At 50.1% G+C, this 18963-nt stretch overlaps 1 protein-coding gene across 3 annotated transcripts in view; it reads left to right on the plus strand.

Annotated features, from left to right (window-relative positions):
• CELF3 (CUGBP Elav-like family member 3) overlaps nucleotides 1-18645 on the plus strand; it is an 84586-nt gene extending 65941 nt beyond the window's left edge. For 2 of the 3 annotated variants that reach the window (XM_081891702.1, XM_081891703.1), the window contains exons 5-13: nucleotides 1250-1329; nucleotides 3464-3607; nucleotides 3944-4094; nucleotides 5586-5735; nucleotides 7044-7109; nucleotides 8075-8185; nucleotides 9075-9218; nucleotides 9530-9673; nucleotides 17851-18645. In XM_081891702.1, coding sequence (XP_081747828.1) covers nucleotides 1250-1329; nucleotides 3464-3607; nucleotides 3944-4094; nucleotides 5586-5735; nucleotides 7044-7109; nucleotides 8075-8185; nucleotides 9075-9218; nucleotides 9530-9657 — 974 coding nt within the window. In that variant the 3' untranslated portion in view covers nucleotides 9658-9673; nucleotides 17851-18645. Of the gene's footprint in view, nucleotides 1-1249; nucleotides 1330-3463; nucleotides 3608-3943; nucleotides 4095-5585; nucleotides 5736-7043; nucleotides 7110-8074; nucleotides 8186-9074; nucleotides 9219-9529; nucleotides 9674-12706; nucleotides 12791-17850 lie in introns of all 3 variants that reach the window. The other variant, XR_014163479.1, reaches the window with a different exon arrangement.
• Nucleotides 18646-18963: the final 318 nt, after the last annotated feature.

Genomic DNA, 18963 nt, shown 5'->3' on the forward strand with positions numbered 1-18963 from the left:
CAGTGCCTCACCTGGCCAGGCTGGAAGAAAAGGGCTAGAGGACAATGCTGAGAGCCCCAGTGCCTCACCTGGCCAGGCTGGAAGGAAAGGGCTAGAGGATAATGCTGAGAGCCCCAGTGCCTCACCTGGCCAGGCTGGAAGGAAAGGGCTAGAGGATAATGCTGAGAGCCCCAGTGCCTCACCTGGCCAGGCTGGAAGAAAAGGGCTAGAGGATAATGCTGAGAGCCCCAGTGCCTCACCTGGCCAGGCTGGAAGAAAAGGGCTAGAGGACAATGCTGAGAGCCCCAGTGCCTCACCTGGCCAGGCTGGAAGAAAAGGGCTAGAGGACAATGCTGAGAGCCCCAGTGCCTCACCTGGCCAGGCTGGAAGGAAAGGGCTAGAGGACAATGCTGAGAGCCCCAGTGCCTCACCTGGCCAGGCTGGAAGGAAAGGGCTAGAGGATAATGCTGAGAGCCCCAGTGCCTCACCTGGCCAGGCTGGAAGAAAAGGGCTAGAGGACAATGCTGAGAGCCCCAGTGCCTCACCTGGCCAGGCTGGAAGAAAAGGGCTAGAGGACAATGCTGAGAGCCCCAGTGCCTCACCTGGCCAGGCTGGAAGGAAAGGGCTAGAGGACAATGCTGAGAGCCCCAGTGCCTCACCTGGCCAGGCTGGAAGGAAAGGGCTAGAGGATAATGCTGAGAGCCCCAGTGCCTCACCTGGCCAGGCTGGAAGAAAAGGGCTAGAGGACAATGCTGAGAGCCCCAGTGCCTCACCTGGCCAGGCTGGAAGAAAAGGGCTAGAGGACAATGCTGAGAGCCCCAGTGCCTCACCTGGCCAGGCTGGAAGGAAAGGGCTAGAGGACAATGCTGAGAGCCCCAGTGCCTCACCTGGGCAGGCCGTCCAGGAGGGATGCACCCCACTTCCGTCGCCCAGCTTGCGCAGAGGGGTGAAACGTAAGGAGGGGAGGAGGAGGCTTGGGGTGCCGAAGTTCTTATGTTGGGGGAGAAGCTGGGAGGGGCCACTCCCGGATTCTGCAAGTGACTATGACGGACATGAACTTCATGGATCTGCACTGTAAATAGTTTGCACAATAAAACCTGCAAAAGACAGTTTGGGGTCCTGCCTGGTTACTCACGAGCAACCAGCATCTGACAGCTTCCTAGCGATGCATCAGATTGGCCACTGTGAGTACAGGGCGCAGGCCTGATCCAGCGGCCAAGCTCATCCTGTTTCTGTCTCCGCATCTTTCCCTTTCTCTCCCCTCTGCCAGGCTGTGCCTTTGTGAAGTTCCAGACGCACGCAGAAGCACAGGCTGCCATCAATACGTTGCACGGAAGCCGCACGTTGCCGGTGAGCCCCACAACTTCTGCCTTGGTGGGGGGCAGGGAGGGCCAGGGGCTGTGGGGGGGGAGCAGAGGAGGAGGAGGAGAAGGTTGTCTTGCTAAATCCCTCCTGCCTTCCATTAAGTCCTTTCATTTGAGGCTCCGCCTTCAGTAAGTGAGCAAGGAGGGAGAGCGAAGAAATTTTCCATGGGCTCTGCTACCTCCTAGTGGACAAACGTCCTCTGTTCCGCTTTCCCAAAAGAGTACAGTGGTACGTCGGGTTACATACGCTTCAGATTACATACGCTTCAGTAACCCAGACTCCAGTAACCCAGAAATAGTGCTTCAGGTTAAGAACTTTGCTTCAGGATGAGAACAGAAATCGTGCTCCGGCGGTGCGGCGGCAGCAGGAGGCCCCATTAGCTAAAGTGGTGCTTCAGGTTAAGAACAGTTTCATGCTAAGTACGGACCTCCGGAACGAATTAAGTACTTAACACGAGGTACCACTGTAGTCCAAAAGATTTGCCGGCTATACATTTGTCAACTTTTTTTTAAAAAAGCTTTGCCAAGGGTGCAGAAAAGAGATCCGGCAATTTGCTTTGTGAATTAAATAGCTGTTTAAATCAGGGGGTTGCCAACTTTTCAAGCTACCCTCCGATGCTATGCATTCACGCACGACTTAAGACGGCAGTGATCAAGGGGCGGCAAATAGGAAACAAATCAAATTTTCCCAATCTCAACTTCAATTCTCCGTGTTTCTGCACCAGGTTAAATTTTTTTAAAAAAAAAAATCTTCATTTTCTCTTTAATAAACAAATCTTTGTACACAATTCCCCCTTGTGCACCCGTATTTGCAAGCAAATTTCCCAAAGAATAATGCATTTTTAATGTTACTTTCATAAACGTATGCATTTAACTGACACTTTCCCCTAATAATATGCATTTTTGAGAAAACTCTAGACGTTCCCCCAAGCTGGTACTGTCCACAAGTTAACATGATTCCCATCATCCCTGGCTAAGGGGCTGACATGAGCTGCCATCTGACAACACGTAGCAAAACAACCACAGTCGTACCTTGGAAATCGAACAGCCTAGTTTTCGAAAGTTTTGGCTCCCGAAAGATCACGACCCTGAAGTGAATGTTCCAGGTTTTGAATGTTCTTTTAGAAGCCGAACGTCCAACGGGGCTTCCGGGGCTTCCGATTGGCTGCAGGAGGTTCCTGCAGCCAATCAGAAGCTGCGATTTGATTTTCAAACATTTTGGAAGTCGAATGGACTTCTGGAATGGATTCCGTTCGACTCCAAGATACGACTGTATATGAAAACACCTGAGATTAAAGTATGTCATGAGCAAAGCCCATTAACCAGAGCGTAACAGTTAAAAGAAGAATTTGGGTGTTGAAGACAGGAGATCAAGAGAAAACAGGTGTCTTCAAGTGCCATCAGTATTGGCATTCCACTGACCCTTAATAATAATAATAATAATTTATTATTTATACCCCGCTCATCTGGCTGGGTTTCCCCAGCCATTCTGGGCAGCTTCCAACCGAATATTAAAAACAATACAGCATCAGACATTAAAAACTTCCCTAAACAGGGCTGCCTTCATCTTTTAAAAGTAAAATAGTTGTTTATTGCCTTGACATCTGATGATAGGGCATTCCACGGGGCGGGTGCCAACACCAAGAAGGCCCTGTGCCTGGTTCCCTGTAACCTCACATCTCGCAACCTTGTGGTGTAGGATAGGGTGGGAGAGAGTGACTGGCCCGTGTCTGAGCGAGGATATCTCGGGGCCTTCTCGGTGGTGGCACCCTCTCTGTGGAACGCCCTCCCACCAGATGTCAAAGAGAACATCTGAGGGCAGCCCTGTTTAGGGAAGCTTTTAATGTTTAATAGATTATTGTATTTCAATATTCTGTTGGAAGCCGCCCAGAGTGGCTGGGGAGGCCCAGCCAGATGGGCAGGGTATAAATAATAAATTATTATTATTATTATTATTATTATTATTATTATTATTAACCTGTTATCTCCCGGGTTGTAACCCAGCACGCTAACCATTGCACCACACTGTCTCTCTGGAGGGTGCCAGCTTGGGAAAGACTTCCTGAGCTTCAGCAAAGTTGCTCTGTTTGGAGACCTCAATTTCTCCCTCTTCCTTCCAGGGCGCCTCATCCAGCCTTGTGGTGAAATTTGCCGACACGGAGAAGGAGAGGGGTCTCCGTCGGATGCAGCAAGTGGCAAACCAGCTGGGCATGTTCAGCCCCATCGCCCTGCAGTTTGGGGTGTACAGTGCCTACACCCAAGCAGTAAGAGGCACCCCTTCGCTCTAGGAGCCCGGAGATGTGGGGAGGGGGACGGTGCCGGCTGTGGTTTGGGGGGGGCATTTCCCGGCTCAGTACACAAACAGGAATGCTGATGTGTGCATACACACACACTTTTCCTTAAGATCATCTCACCGCATCTAGAAAGCTAGCATGTCAGGGTGTAAGCTAGGCTATGGCCCTTATCCTTCAGACGCTAGCTTTCTAAAAGGAAGGGATTTCCATTAACACCCCCCGAAAAAGCTGCATTTTAGATAACTGTTATTATTATTATTGACCCCCCCTCTCTCCTGCCCCCTTTCCCCCCTTTTCCGTCCTCAGCTAATGCAGCAACAGGCAGCTCTTGTTGCCACGCACTCCGCCTACCTCAACCCCATGGCGACAATGGCCGCCGTGCAGATGCAGCAGATGGCCACCATCAACCCCAACGGCCTCATTGCCACCCCCATCACCCCCATCACAACCTCCTCAGGTAAGGTTGGGGGGGCCAAGGACGCCCAGCCAGGAAATGGGGGGCGTGGGCTCTGCCTCCCTCACAGGGCACACAAACGCACGATTGGCGCTGTGACCAACCAGGGTTTTCCGAAAGGAGTCCGAAATGTTTTCCACTCCCAATATGTGTGTTTTTTTCTGGAAAAAAAGTGGGGGGATTCACCAAGAAGTTTGTTTGTTTCCTTGTTTCCTTGTTTCCTTGTTTGTTTGTTTGTTGCGGTCCAAGTCTCAGTGCCACTCCCCCGGGCAGTGGCTAAATTTAAGACGTGATTAATAAACTCAAGCAGACAATGATCTGGATTAGAAATGGCCACAACTTTACTGATTACAGATATAGGTGGATTTTTGGCTCAGGCGTAGCCATTCCAGCCTCCCAGACCAAAAAAATATATATTAATTACCGTATTTTTCGCTCCATAAGACACACCTGACCATAAGTTGCACCTAGTTTTTAGAGGGGGAATGCAAGAAAAAATATATTCTGGGATGCATGCAGGCTCTGCTCAGCACTCCCTTACACGAGCCACACGGAGCGTGTGCACGGCGCTTGCAGGCTTTCCCCCGACGGGCTGCCCTTCTCCCTCCTTGGAGAAAAGCCCCCAAGGGCTGCACACATGCTCCGCGCAGCTCTTTAAAGGGAGCACGGCTCTTGCGGGCTTTTCCGGGAGGAGGGGAAGGGACAGAGGGCAGCCCCTTTGTCCCTTTCCCCACCTCCTGCAAAAGCCAGGGATAGCCCCGCGAAGCCTCCTCAGGGCAGCGGGATGAAGGATCCCCGTGGCATGAAGAGGCTTTGCGCAGCTAAGCCAGAAATTAGAACAGCAAGAGGGAGCACTGCGCATCGCTCCCTCTCTCTGTTCTGGCTTCTGGGATAGCCGCGCAGCCTGCATTCACTCCATAAGATGCACACACATTTCCCCTTACTTTTTAGGAGGAAAAAGTGCGTCTTATGGAGCGAAAAATACGGTATTTAGTTTTTTTAAGGCAAGGGAATTCAATTCCCCTGACTTCCTGCTCATAGGCACTCTCAGCCTTCTTGCTATTAAGAAGGAAAGTTCAAATGGGGGGTAGCCAGAACTTATCTTAAGATGGGGCTGCAAGAAGAGATCTGGGCGAAATTCAACCAGAGTCCAAAATATGAGGGGCTCCATGTTTGTTCTTTTTCCAAATCCAGCTTCTGGTCCTTATGACACCCTTGAAACTTGGTGAGCGGCGGCGAAATTCTAGCCGGAATAGATGGTGCAAAGCAGCCAAAAATACGCACGATGTATTATGCAAAGCCTGGCACCGTTTATTCCCACTGAGGTTTTGCACGCGGATCTGACAGCCTGAGCTGTGTAGAGGGGTAAACTTTGGCGTTTGTGCGATTTCAAGAAGGGCAGACCTGTGGGGTTTATGGACACGAGCGGCTCCATCCCGGAGGCCTGGTGAGGTTTTTGGTGCCCCGCCAACCTTCCGCTGCCTTCTTCCACAGGGACCAGCACGCCACCTGCCATTGCCGCCACGCCAGTGTCTGCCATCCCAGCCACCCTCAGCGTCAACGGCTACAGCCCCGTTCCCACGCAGAGCACGGGGCAGCCGGCCTCCGAGGCCATTTACACAAACGGCGTCCACCCATACCCAGGTATCTGAGGCTTCCCGGGGTCGTCTTCTCCCTCTGATCATACAAAACCTGTCCCCCGTTTTTCGGTCTTTCTTTCCTGGGCACCCAAGTCCTTGAGACCACCTAGATCTACACACACACACACACACAAATGCACCACTGTAATCCTATATTAGGGACGCGGGTGGTGCTGTGGGTTAAACTACAGAGCCTAGGGCTTGCCAACCCACAGGTTGAGAACCGCTGCTCTAAGTTGTAGACCTTTCACCTGAATTACCAGGGCTCCTCTGGTACGCTTATTAGCTGTGAGAGTATCTAGTGATGGAGCCTCCATGTACAGGAGCAGGGTTCTGCTCTGTGGGCAGATGAGCGAGGAGGGAAATTGCTTCATGTCCTACTTGAGGGTTACCTGGTCTGATGGCTGCCGGAGCTTGAGGAATCTGAAATAGCATTGGCTGTGTTTACACGTAACACTCAGCTGCCGTTTGCTTTAACCATGGTTTGCCTAAGAAGCCTTGAGTTCATTTCTGCAGAGCGTGGCTGAATGCCCCAGATATAGAGCCTGGGACCAGGCAGCCAAAGAAAAGGATGGTTGGATTCCGACGCAACGCTAAACTGCAGCTTTTAAAAACCGTACAATACGATACAATAATCTTTATTGTCGGTGTTCCATACAGAACAATGAAATTGAAAAAAACTCCATCAGACATTCAAAAACCAACAAGCCTGCTATCCCAGCTATCCCAGCCTGGTTAGCCCCCTAAAAACTCTGATACCCCATAATTAAATACAATATACTCCCACAGAGACTACCTTACACTGCGTTTAAAACCAAAATCTCATTTGGATAAACACTGTTTCTCAGGCGGCTAGTCCTAGTCTTTATAATAGTAATAATAATAATTTATTATTTATACCCCACCCATCTGGCTAGGCTTCCCCAGCCACTCTGGGCGGCTTAGAACAAAATATTAAAATACTGTAATACATCAGACATACTGTAATACATCAAACAATACTGTAATGCATCAAACCCTTTACCTTCTTCCAGAAGGCAGAAGCTGAAAGAGATCATTTCCGGGGTGCGCACTATCCTGCACTATCTCTGCAGCTTTCTTATGGCACCCGGAAGCAGAGATTTGATCCAAGGTGGGAAGAGTGCACCCAATTATTCAGCAACAAACCATGGCTGCACAATGTGGTTGGTTCTTAGGAAACAAAACCAGGACTGGCATGCCGACTTGGAGATTTTGTTTTGCTTTCTGTGTGTGAAGCAGGCCATTATCGTCTCATAAATGCGCACTCTTTCCTCTTCGCCCCATGACACAGCACAGAGCCCAGCAGCCCCCGTGGACCCATTGCAGCAGGCGTACGCCGGGATGCAGCACTATACAGGTAGGGGGTGGAGAATGGGCATCTATAGGATTCTGGGCCGATATGTCTCCTTTTGCCAAGGCCTTGTTGCCAGGCAACACCAGAGACCTGGTCCCTGCTCTATGGCCAAGATGGCGCCAGGGATATTGGCTCATTGGCTTTCCCAGAATGCCACATCTATTATGTCGGGGATGGGGAATGTCTCTGGCACTCCAAAGGCTAATGGCGCTCAGGAACTGCAGGGTTTGTGGTCCAGCAAGATCTGGGAAGGGTCCAGAGAGGAGGGAGGAATTTGGTTTGGTTCGCAAAGCTCCCTCATGCCAACTTCTTGGAATAATGATGGGAACTGAAACACAGCTGTCCTTCAAAGTTTGCATCGCTTCAAATTTTACCATGCAGTTCTCCAAACACAAAAAAAGCACAATAGAGGAAAGTGCGCGTTTTTTAAAAATATATACTGTATTTACCCATCTATAAGACGCCCCCATGTATAAGATGCCCCCTATTTTGGGGGACTCAGATTTAAGGAAATGGAGGGAAAGATATCTATGTATAAGACGCTCCCCCCTAATTTTTCACATTATTTTTTATGGGGAAAACCTAGTCTTATACACGGAAAAATACAGTATATGCATGTATTGGTGAAAACCACATGCAGAAATTCTTCCAAGAATGGGGTAAACTGCTGGTTTTTTAAAAAAATGTGTGTTAAGGATACCTGTATGTAAAAATTGGTACCTTAGGATAAAATGCTGGCAAGCAAAAAAATGCTTCAGAAATACACAAGATTAGGAACGCTGGTGGTTTTGCCCATTCCTAGAAGGGCACGGTGCCCGCTCTGCGCCTTAAGCCTTTCTGCCTGGGCAGTGCCCGCAACGTGTTCTTCCACGGGTCGGGCAACACTGCAGGCCTGTCGCTCTCTCTCTGCCCGTTGCTCGGCCAATGTGAGGAGCTTAGGCTTCACTCTGCCCCGCTTCCCCCCACAGCCGCCTACCCTGCCGCCTACGGACTGGTCAGCCCGGCCTTCCCACAACAGCCAGCCACCATCATCGCCCAGCAGCCGCCTCCACAACAGCAGCAGCAGCAGCAACGGGAAGGTAGGTGGGTCACCAAGCCCCTTTCCCCACCCCACAGCTGCCGTTGATTTGCAGACATTATTTCCATTGGAACATTCTGGAATCCGGTCCGCCGCTTCCTCAGCGGAGGTCCTGAGGCACCGGCAATGTCTCGCTTTCGATACGATAATCTTTATTGTCATTGTCCCATACAGAACAACGAAATTGAAAAAATCTACATCAGACATTCAAAAATCAGTAAGGCTGCTATCCCAGCTATCCCAGCCTGGTTAGCCCCCTAAAAACTCTGGTACCCGACAATTAAATACAATATACTCCCATAGAGAGTCCTTAGGTAAAGGTAAAGGGACCCCTGACCATTAGGTCCAGTCGTGGCCAACTCTGGGGTTGCGGCGCTCATCTCACTTTATTGGCCAAGGGAGCCGGTGTACAGCTTCCGGGTCTGTGGCCAGCAGAACTAAGCCACTTCTGGCGAACCACAGCAGCGCACGGAAATGCCGTTTACCTTCCCGCCAGAGTGGTACCTATTTATCTATTTGCACTTTGACGTGCTTTCGAACTGCAGGGACCGAGCAACGGGAGCTCACCCCGGCGTGCGGATTCGAACCGCCAACCTTCTGATCAGCAAGTCCTAGGCTCTGTGGTTTAACCCACAGTGGCACCCACGTCCCAGAGACTCCTTACACTGCGTTTAAAACCAAAATCGCATTTGGATAGAAACTGTTTCTCAGGCGGCTAGTCCTGCTCTTTATAACCCTGGACCTTCTTCCATCTAAGTGTTATGGGGGATGTGGATTGCACAGCCAGCTGCCTCTGTGTTCCAGCATGTTCTCAACGAGCAATTCTCTCTCTCTCTCTCCTCCCTCCCTCCCGCCTTCCTTTATCCCGAAACATGGCCGTCCTCTCCCAGGTCCCGAGGGCTGTAACATCTTCATCTACCACCTGCCGCAGGAGTTCACAGACTCTGAGATCTTGCAGATGTTCCTCCCCTTCGGAAACGTCATCTCCGCCAAAGTCTTTGTGGACCGGGCCACCAATCAGAGCAAATGTTTCGGTAGGGATAGCCCAGCGGGGTTCTGGGGGAAGAGAATAGGGTCCCCCCAAATCATGGGAGACTGCAGAGGCTAAAAACCAGCGGCCTTCTCGGACACGGCACGCAGAGAGAGAAACATCCCCCCAGCGTGCCTTCTCCACCTCCCTCATAGGGACTATCAACTTAAACCTTTGCTTTAGAAACCAAACCAAGCAAGGGGTGGGTTCTACTGAGGGGGGGACGGTCTCCGTCTGCATGCTGTGAGGTCACAGCAGGCCCTCGCCCACCCCATCCTCCCTTCTCCTTGTCCGTTTCCCCTCCGCCTTTTGCAGGATTCGTAAGTTTTGACAATCCCGCCAGCGCTCAGGCTGCCATCCAGGCCATGAACGGTTTCCAGATTGGGATGAAACGCCTCAAAGTCCAGCTCAAGAGGCCTAAAGACGCCAACCGGCCCTACTGAACCGGCTGCCCATCAGGTGGGTTCCCCCCCCTTCCAAAGCGAGGGAGATTAGGAGACACCGCTGGGGCAGACGGGCATATCGGGCATCGTTCATCTGCCAAGGGTTGGAGGGAGGGCACCGCAGCGCCACAACACCTGACCCCCGCACCCCGGAAGTCCCTCGAAATGCATTGACTGGCCGGTTGCAAGGATCCGAGAGGGAAATTGCAGCATATTTTTTATTTTTATTATTATTATTATTATTATTATTATTATTATTATTATTATTATTATTATTCCGAGAAAGCTTGTTTTCCTTAACTCCTGGCCCATTGACCCCAAGGCCTTCCTGGTGGAGTAGCCTCTGCCCGTTCTGTGAGGGACATGTTGATGCAGGACCCTACAGGCCCCAGAGAGCTCAAAATGCAAAATATCTCTCTTTACACAATTGCACCACTTGCTCCAAGCCCATGTTGCAATCCGCTGTTTTGGTTGGGGGAGTGGGGGTTTTGCCCTAGTCCACAGGAGAGCACCAAGACCTGGGGAGAGGAACCGGCGACCCTCCAGAGACAGCTGGGCTACAACTTCCATCACCATCCCTGCCCATTGGGGGGGGCCACGCTGGCCGCTGGGGCTGTTGGGAGTTGGAGTCCAGCAACACCTGAGTTTGGGGCCCACAGATTGCTCCTTCGCTGTGCTGTGTGTTCTGGCCGACATTATTCTGCACAGTGTCCTCCCAGCCACTAGGGGGCGACACAGTCCTGGTCATATTTTTTTTTGGGGGGGTGGAAGATGTTTCAAGGTGGAGGGGGCAGAGAAGGCAATATTTAAATCTATGTTCAACCAGTTCTAAATACGAGGAGAGTACGGTAACGTTCAGCCAGCCTTAGCAGAGCAGAGTTGGCAAGATGTCAGATTAAGCATTGGTGCTCTTGCATTTGAGAGTGAGGGGGCCTGGACAAGTGTGGGGGCACTGGGGGGCAGCAGCAGAAACAGCTAACAGTGCTGAAGAGGCTGCCGCCAGAGCCATCTTTATTTACCCAGAATGCCTCTGGTGATACTTCTCTTTGCCTCGCTGTGGCTGAGCTCTGCACCTTTGCAATTTTCGGAAAAGAGGTCAGCGCCGGCCACAGGGCACCTCCTCTGAGGCCGCAGGGTCTGATGCTGCTGTTGTGATTCTGCACGAGTCCCTGGTCTGGGCACCAGGTCTAGGGGTCCCAGGGTGACAGGGCACCCACACACAAAAAAGAATCGTGGGTGTTTAGCACCCACAGTGCAGGGCTGTGATGCGACCTCTGGTTTCTACCAGACAACATCGGAGACCCTGGCAGCCCTCGGAAGTGCCGTGACGCCATGATGTCACGTTATGTCACCATTGGGCACCCATAACCTGGGGCTCAAGTCAGCGCCCCTACAGAGAGACCATGCGCAGCCTCCGATAAAGGCGTCAAGAGCAATTGGACAGTCCGATCCCAGCCGTTGTGGCTGTGTATTTTAGGTCGGAGGCTCAATGGAGACCTGCATGTGAGGAGGGATGGGGGAGAGAGGACAGGATTCACTAGTGTCTAGGTGTGGCATCCCCATCGTTCTGCCCGGACACTGAGGTCCAGCTCTGAGGGTCTTCTGGAGGTTCCCTCATTGCAAGAAGCCAAGTTACAGGGAACCAGGCAGAGGGCCTTCTCGGTGGTGGCGCCCGCCCTGTGGAACGCCCTCCCACCAGATGTCAAGGAAATAAACAACTATCTGACATTTAGAAGACATCTGAAGGCAGCCTTGTTCAGGGAAGTTTTTAATGTGTGACATTTTAATGTATTTTTAATCTTTGTTGGAAGCCGCCCAGAGTGGCTGGGGAAACCCAGCCAGATGGGCGGGGTACAAATAAAAAAAAATTATTATTATAGCCTGTCACACCATGCCTTTGCTTTCGTTCGCATTTCCCCACCTACAGATAAATCTCTCCAGGTGTGACACTTCTTTGTCAGGTCTGACAGGTGGGGGTTGTCCCAGGTGACCCTTCTGGGTGGTTGTTTTCAAATCAAGGAAATCTTGTGAGCGCGCGTGTTTTCTCCTCCTGGTATGTTTAAATTTCAGGAGTCAGTTCTGGGATGTTGTCTCCTCTAACCTCCCACCCTCCATCAGTTATGGCCCCATTCTGGAGTGTTACAAATTCATTCTTTTTAACCCAAGGAGTTGGCAAAAAGTTCAACAGAGGCTTTGGTAAGCTGGATTGCAGACAGCCATGTTGGTCTAGTTGCCCAGGGCAAGTAAGGAACATCTCCAGCTGATCACACACACACACACACACACACACACACACACACACACACACATATATATATATATATATATATATATATATATATATATGAATTCTGTCAGAAATGAGTTTGGACAGGTGGGGATCATTTTTTCGTTTCGTTTGTTTTAAGGGAACAAACGAAGATTAAAAACATTTGTAGTTCTGTTTGCCAGGCAGCTTGATGAAATTGGGAAAGGTGCAATGGAGATGAATGTTATTTTTTAAATAGTGGATTTGTATAATTCGTCATATCAGATTGTGCCTCGCCACCAGTCTCACTTAAGGACCATTGTCAGTTTGGGGTTGTGCTTTGTGGGTTTTTTAAGCCGGGGGGGGGGGGGAACCTAATCTCCCTTGCAGTGACTGGGACTGGTTCCCCCCCACCTGTCCTAAAAGAATCAAGGGGCATTTTTTCTTAAAAAAGGAAAGTTGTGACAACGCAATCCATCCATTTTCTTCCCAATGCATGCTGGGAGTTTACAAGTGACCAGAGTCGAAAACCCCCCTGTCTCGTGTCTCCTTTCCATGTGTCAGTAAGCAGTGTCGTTTGACTAAATGTCCTTTTTATTTTATTTTTTAGAAAACCCTTTTCTTATCGGTGAAGTTGCAAAAAGTAATAAAAAACCGTTCGTTTTTCCACGCGCGCACACACACACACACACACACAAAAACAAACAAAAAGAAAACCAAATTCCCGTTTTTTTTTCTTTGCTGCTCAAAACCACGCCCCCACCCCCTCCCTCCCCCCTCCCCCCTCCCTCCCTCCGACAGGGTGTTGCAATCATATCTTGAGACGACTCTGTTGCTAAGCCAACCCCTTCGCCTGTCGCGAGAGACGTAGCTCCGCCCCCCCTTGTAAGTTGCATCCTCTGGAATGAACAAAAAGAAAAGTGATTGTTATATCTTTATTATTCTTTATTATTTGGAAAGAACAAACAAACAAAAACGTCATGTGATCCGAGCTGCACTCTTTTTGCATGACGTCCGCGTGGTTTAGCGTTTACTGGATGTGCCGTGAGTTTCTGGAACGTAGTTTTCGTTTGGTGAACTTATCTCCCCCTCCCTCCTTTCCCTCCCCTTCCCATGCCTCCCCCTGCACAGCGAGCCCCCCCTCCACCACACACACACACACACACACACGTCCCCCTGCACCCACACGTCCCCCCGTCTCTGCCCCCAAACTCCAAAAAGAGTCTCAATTCGATTTTGAACTGGGCGCCACCTAAGCTCCTTCCATCCCTTAAAACTCTAATCTGCCCCACCTGAGAACACTGCCTCACCCCCCAATTTACCTGTATTTGGTTTCGGTCACCTTTTCTACCGCTGTCGTCACCATATCGCTGTGGCCTGTTCTTTTCTATGATTTTCTTGCCTGTTTGCTGTGTGTTGTTCCTTTATTTTTTTGCCTGTCTGTACGGTTGTTTCTTAATCTCTCAGACGCATTTGGCTGGTGGCTCTGTGCAATTGGTTTGTGCTTTTTGTTCTGTGGGCGAATGTTAAAAAAAACATTTAAAAGTTTTCCTTTCCTCTCCCACCCACTCCCTGATCCTGTCTCTCTCTCCCCCCTCCCTTTGCTACATGGGTCTCAGGCGCACTCAATACACGTTTTGTACCTGTAAACTGTACCACCGGACCAGATCCCAATCTTCCCACCCCGGGGCATATAAATTGGATAGGAATGTGGGGCCACACAGCTGTCAATTGCAGTGACGTCCAAGGCAACAGGGTGACCAAATACGATACGATATCAATATACACTCTTTGTATAATATGAAATATATGAAATCCATCAAGAGTGCATATTTTGTGACTTTCAGAGATTCATGAGTTTTCTGTTTATGTGATTTCATATATTTCATATCACCGAATTTTTCGCTCTATAGAACTCACCTGACCATAGGACACACCTTGTTTTAGAGGGGGAGAACAAGAAAAAAAAATTCTCTCCCTCTCTGCACAGTGCACCTTCAGCGAAGCGGCAGGAGAAACGGAGCCCCTTCCATTTCTCCTCCCGCTTCGCTGAAGGGGTGCTGCGCAGAGAGGGAAAACTTTGCAGTGCCTCTCCAGCAAAGCAAAGCCAGGAGAGGAAGAGGGATCGGTGCACACCAACCCCTCTCGCGCTTCCAGGCTTCAGCAAAAGCAACACAAAGCCTCTGGAGCGTGGAGGGAGCGCTCCCACTGCACTTCGGAGGCTTCGCGTTGCTTTTGCTGAAGCCATGGAGCCTGCATTTGCTCCATAAGATGCACACACATTTCCCCTTAATTTTTGAAGGGGGGAAAGTGTGTCTTAAAGAGCGAAAAATACGGTATATAAAGAATGTATATTGATATCGTATCATTGAAATCCATTAAGAGTGCATATTTTGTGACTTTCAGAGATTCATGAGTTTTCTGTTTATGTGATTTCATATATTTCATATTATACAAAGAGTGTATATTGATATCGTCTCCTTGTATCTGGTAATCCTGTTGCCTTCGATATTACTGACTATTGTTTGCAACACAGGGGTTAAATTGTTTGGTTAACCGCAGTGACATTACAAGACGCTGCATTTTGAAGCGTTTTGTTGGGACTGTGAAGCATAGCACAGAGCTATGTGGAAGCAAAGAAACCGCACCCTGTATTTTGGCCACCTCCAATCTGAACAGGAACATTCTGCTCACCAACTGGCAAACAGGGTCCAATCCTGCCAGCTGCAAGGATCTGATTTGCCAGCGTATTGCCCACAGTGACATCACCTGGTTGACAGGCAGGTGTGGTCTGAATAAAACCACTTTGGAGGCCAACTTGGGCACACACACCCAAGGCAGGCCAAGACTGGGTACCCTTGCCCACCCGGTTTAGGTACATGACTGCAGAATAATTACCGTATTTTCCCCTCCATAAGACACACCTGACCATAAGACGCACCTATTTTTTACAGGGGGAATGCAAGAAAAAAAATATTCTTTAAAGGGAGCGCTGAGCAGAGCCTGTATGCATCCCAGGCTCTGCTCAACGCTCCCTTTCACAAGCCGTGTGGAGCGTGTCTGTGGCGCTTGCAGGCTTTTCCCCAAGAAAAGCCCCCAAGAGCCGCACACACACTCTGCGTGGCTCTTTAAAGGGATCGTGGCTCTTGGGGGCTTTTCCGGGAGGTGTGGGAAGAGACTGAGGGGCTAAACCAGAAGCTAGAACAGCAAGAGGGATCACTGCGCAGCGCTACCTCTTGCTGTTCTGGCTTCTGGGATAGCCGCGCAGCCTGCATTTGCTCCATAAGACGCAGACACATTTCCCCTTACTTTCCAGGAGGGGAAAAGTGCATCTTATAGAGCGAAAAATATGGTACCCAGTGAAACAGGTCAGGAGCTGTTCCCATCACAAACCAGGGTTTTGCAGGAGGGCTTGCAACCCTAGTGATTTGGAGTACAGGTCTGACAACAGCAGAAAAGGGGGGGTTGCATCATATTCCATGAGTTTGTGCCCCTCCCCAAATTGCATCCATTAGTTTGGGGCAAAGGGAACAGACACAAGTCAATACTCTTGTGTGGCAAAGGTTATTCTCTCCCCAACTCTCCCCCCCCCCCCAAAAAACCACCCTGTGGGCTGTGCTCACAATTCACCTGCCTCCTCCTTTACCTACCCTCTCAACACTCATGGTCCTCTGCCCCATCCTGACCCCCTTTGGACTGCCTGCCTGCCTGACCCACCACCCTACCCCATCTCCATCTCTTTGACCTGCTGCATGAACCTCTTCCCCCCCCCCCGGCCCCCTATTATTCATCACTCCCTTCTGCAAACCTATTGGGTACCACTGCCATCCATCCATCCATCCCGGAGATTCCTGATTGGCTGTTCCACGGCAACCGTTGCCGCCTGCGGAATCTCACATCCCAATGTGTTGTTGTGCTTGGCCAGCCGGGCTGTTCTTGTACATGAGAATCCCCAGCTTCCAAAAAAAGGCCTCTACCTTTTTCTTTTCTCGTCGTCGTTCTTTATTGTCGTCGTGGGTTCTTCCCGTGTGTTTGCTTTCTTTCTTTTTGTCGTCGTCGTTGGTGCGTGTGTGTGTGTGTGTCTGTATTTCTAGTTGCTAAAAAATAAAGCATCGTGGGGTGGGGCTCGTGGCCAAGGCCATGTGGAGGCCGGACCCCCCCAGTGATGGGCTCCACAGGGCGGTGTCTCAACGGGGGTGGGGAGCAAGGCCCATCAAACCGGTCATTTCAAACCACCAGACACGACAGACCCACCCACCCAGAAAAGGAGGGTCGTATTCTGCTTCCACCGCTCCCATGACTGCAACATTCTTTAAAGAACTTTCTTGAGTGGATTATCGTGGCTACAACCCGGGGTTTTAAGATGGGGGGAAGCCAAAAAGAGTCAAAAAACCCCATAATATTTAATGCTGTATTGTTTTTAACACTTGATTGGGAGCCCCCCAGAGTGGCTGGGGAAACTCAGCCAGATGGGCGGGGTATAAATATTATTATTATTATTATTTTAAAGCCCAAGGCAGGTAGAACAACACCAGGGTTATCTTTAAGACCAAAACAGAGTTCGGGGCAGAGGTTAAGAAAAGGGGGGAATCTTCCCTGACCACAATTTATAGGAGCCAACTGTCTCCTCCAGAGATGCAGGAGGGGTGGAATATGACAACCTGAGAGCAGGGTTCGGCCCACCACTCTCCATAAAAAGCCAAAACTCCGGAAAGTCCCCTAATGGGATCAGGTTCCTCATCGGCTGCCATCTTGCCGTTCTGCGTGGCCTTTGGAGACACGGCAAAATGGCAGAACAGAGCTAATTGGATGGTCCTAAGCGGGTGTCTTGTGCTAGAGGGGACTCTGTCTGCTGGAATCTTGGGACGGTGTTGGTGGGGAACAGAGGGAAATTTGCCCTGCTTTATGGGGTGGAGGCAGAGAGACAGAAAGGAGTAAGATTAAGATCTGACTCACCATCAGCGCCATTGCCTCGTCTGCAAATCTAACCACAGGCGTTTTTCTGTGGCTATTCCTAAAAGGTTCTTATTACTATTATTAATGTACATTTACGGAGCGCAGACCAGCTACCTTCACCCTGGGGGTTTCGCTGGCATTTTTTGAATGCAAATCCACCCAATTCGCACCGTCCGAAATGAGACGTGAACCGAATCGCAGCAATCCTACAAAAATTCGTGCTTCTCCAAACTTTACAGGGCAAAATTCTCCAGCCGTGTCCAAAAAAAAGCATATATTACTAGATAGAAGTCTGCACCAAGATGCAAACTTTAGTGTGAATCACACACAAACAAATGCATCCGATTCGTGGAAATCGCTTGCAAAGATGTGCCCATTTTTAGTCCAAACCTTGTACAATGTGTACGCAATGAAAAATTCACTCCTAACACGAATTTTTGCAAGGCTTTCTCTAAAAGAAATAAAGAATTTGCAAATTGCTGAGGAACACGTGGAAAACTGAATTTAAGACTGGGGGAAATGAGAAAGTGATGGAGCATAAATGGTCGGATCCATCCATCCATCCTTACTTGACCGCTCAAAATTTACTAGATGTTTTAATCGTGGCTGCGTTGTTCGGCCAGGGAAGGAATCACGACACACCCTCAAAACGAGATTTATTGACATACATCCTCTGGCACAGTCAAGGGGGGACGAGGACTCTGGAGGCCAGGGGAGCCTCTTCTGTGGGCCCCCCAAATGGGAAGGAGCTGCAGAAGACGCAGCCTATTCAAACATGGCCGCCTCACCCAGGTTGGGCAGAAATCAAGGGGAAGATTTCGATCCCAGGACTCCACGCAAACCACCCTCCTCTGTCTGCATGTCCTAGGCTTCCGGGCACCTCAGATTCTCAGTGACCCAGTGGCTTTAGCTGGAAAGAAAGACGTTTAATATATATATCTCTGTTCTTTTTCTGTTGTTTGTTTCCCCTTCTCTCTCTCTTTTTCTAGGTCTGGAGCTTACTGGAGGAACAAAGCCCCCTTGATGTCTCCCCCTCCCCTCCTGCCCCCTTCCTCTCTTCCTCTGCTCTTCTTCCTCCTCGTAGATAATAGGAAAGCCACTGGCTCTCTGAGATCGAGGGGCACCGATTTCCTCACTGGCCGGAGACCCGGAAGATTCCCCCTTCAGCTGCGCCAACCAAGCCCCTCTTTGAGGACGGGATGAGCGATGAGACGGGCTCACTATATATCTCTCTATATATATCTCCCCTTCTGCCAGCCACAGGGCTTTCCCCACTCCCCAGTCCGTCCACTCCAATCCTTGCCCCCTCCCTCCTCCCAACCCAGCCAAGAAGAACTGCATTGTGGGAACCGAAGTCGCCAAGACATGCAGCTCAAGAAAGCCCTGCTTAGAATAATGATTTTAAAAGCAAGATTCAAGGCGGAAGGAAATTTAGGACAAGGCAAGCTTGGACAGAAGAAACGCCAAGACAGATGGACTCAGGACCAAACCGGAGAGGAACCCAGCCTCACCTTTGGGGTCCTCAGCCCTTTTGCTCTTGCACTGTTAGGGTGCAGCAACCTAGGGTCTTGGGGGGGGGGCTAAGGAATGGGCCAATATAGGGGTTTGCGGGCAGCTTGTGGGCCTCCGATAATCCACTCTCCACCCAATTTCTTACACCGATCCAGGCAACCTCTCAGGAGGTGAGAGAAAGCTTTGCTCAAACGGAAAGGTTGGTTTTTTGGGACCACGCAGGCCAGTGTAAAACAACCCAAGCCCAAAGGAGCTCTGCACGAGTCGCTGCCCTGAGACAAGTAGCTTTTTTGGGAGAGGTGGGCGGTTCTGTTGGATATTCGCCACTGCAAATATCAGCAACCTGCCCACCATTTAGGATTGGAAACCTTTAATCATATGATGCAGGCATGCAAGAGATTATAGGTGTCAATATTTTTCAGATATGCTGCTGTTTAAAGCCACAGGAGCACTGGTGGAAATAAAAAAATAGCCTGTCCAGACCCTCTCTCCCCACCGGGCTTTGAAAGAGCATGTCGTCATATTCCCCCACCCCCGGAAACAACAACCGCAAAACCGCTCTCCCTCTTCTCTTCTCCTGGAAACTTATC

Source organism: Podarcis melisellensis, assembly GCF_964234715.1.
Source record: "Podarcis melisellensis genome assembly, chromosome: 16".
Taxonomy (NCBI): domain Eukaryota; kingdom Metazoa; phylum Chordata; class Lepidosauria; order Squamata; family Lacertidae; genus Podarcis; species Podarcis melisellensis.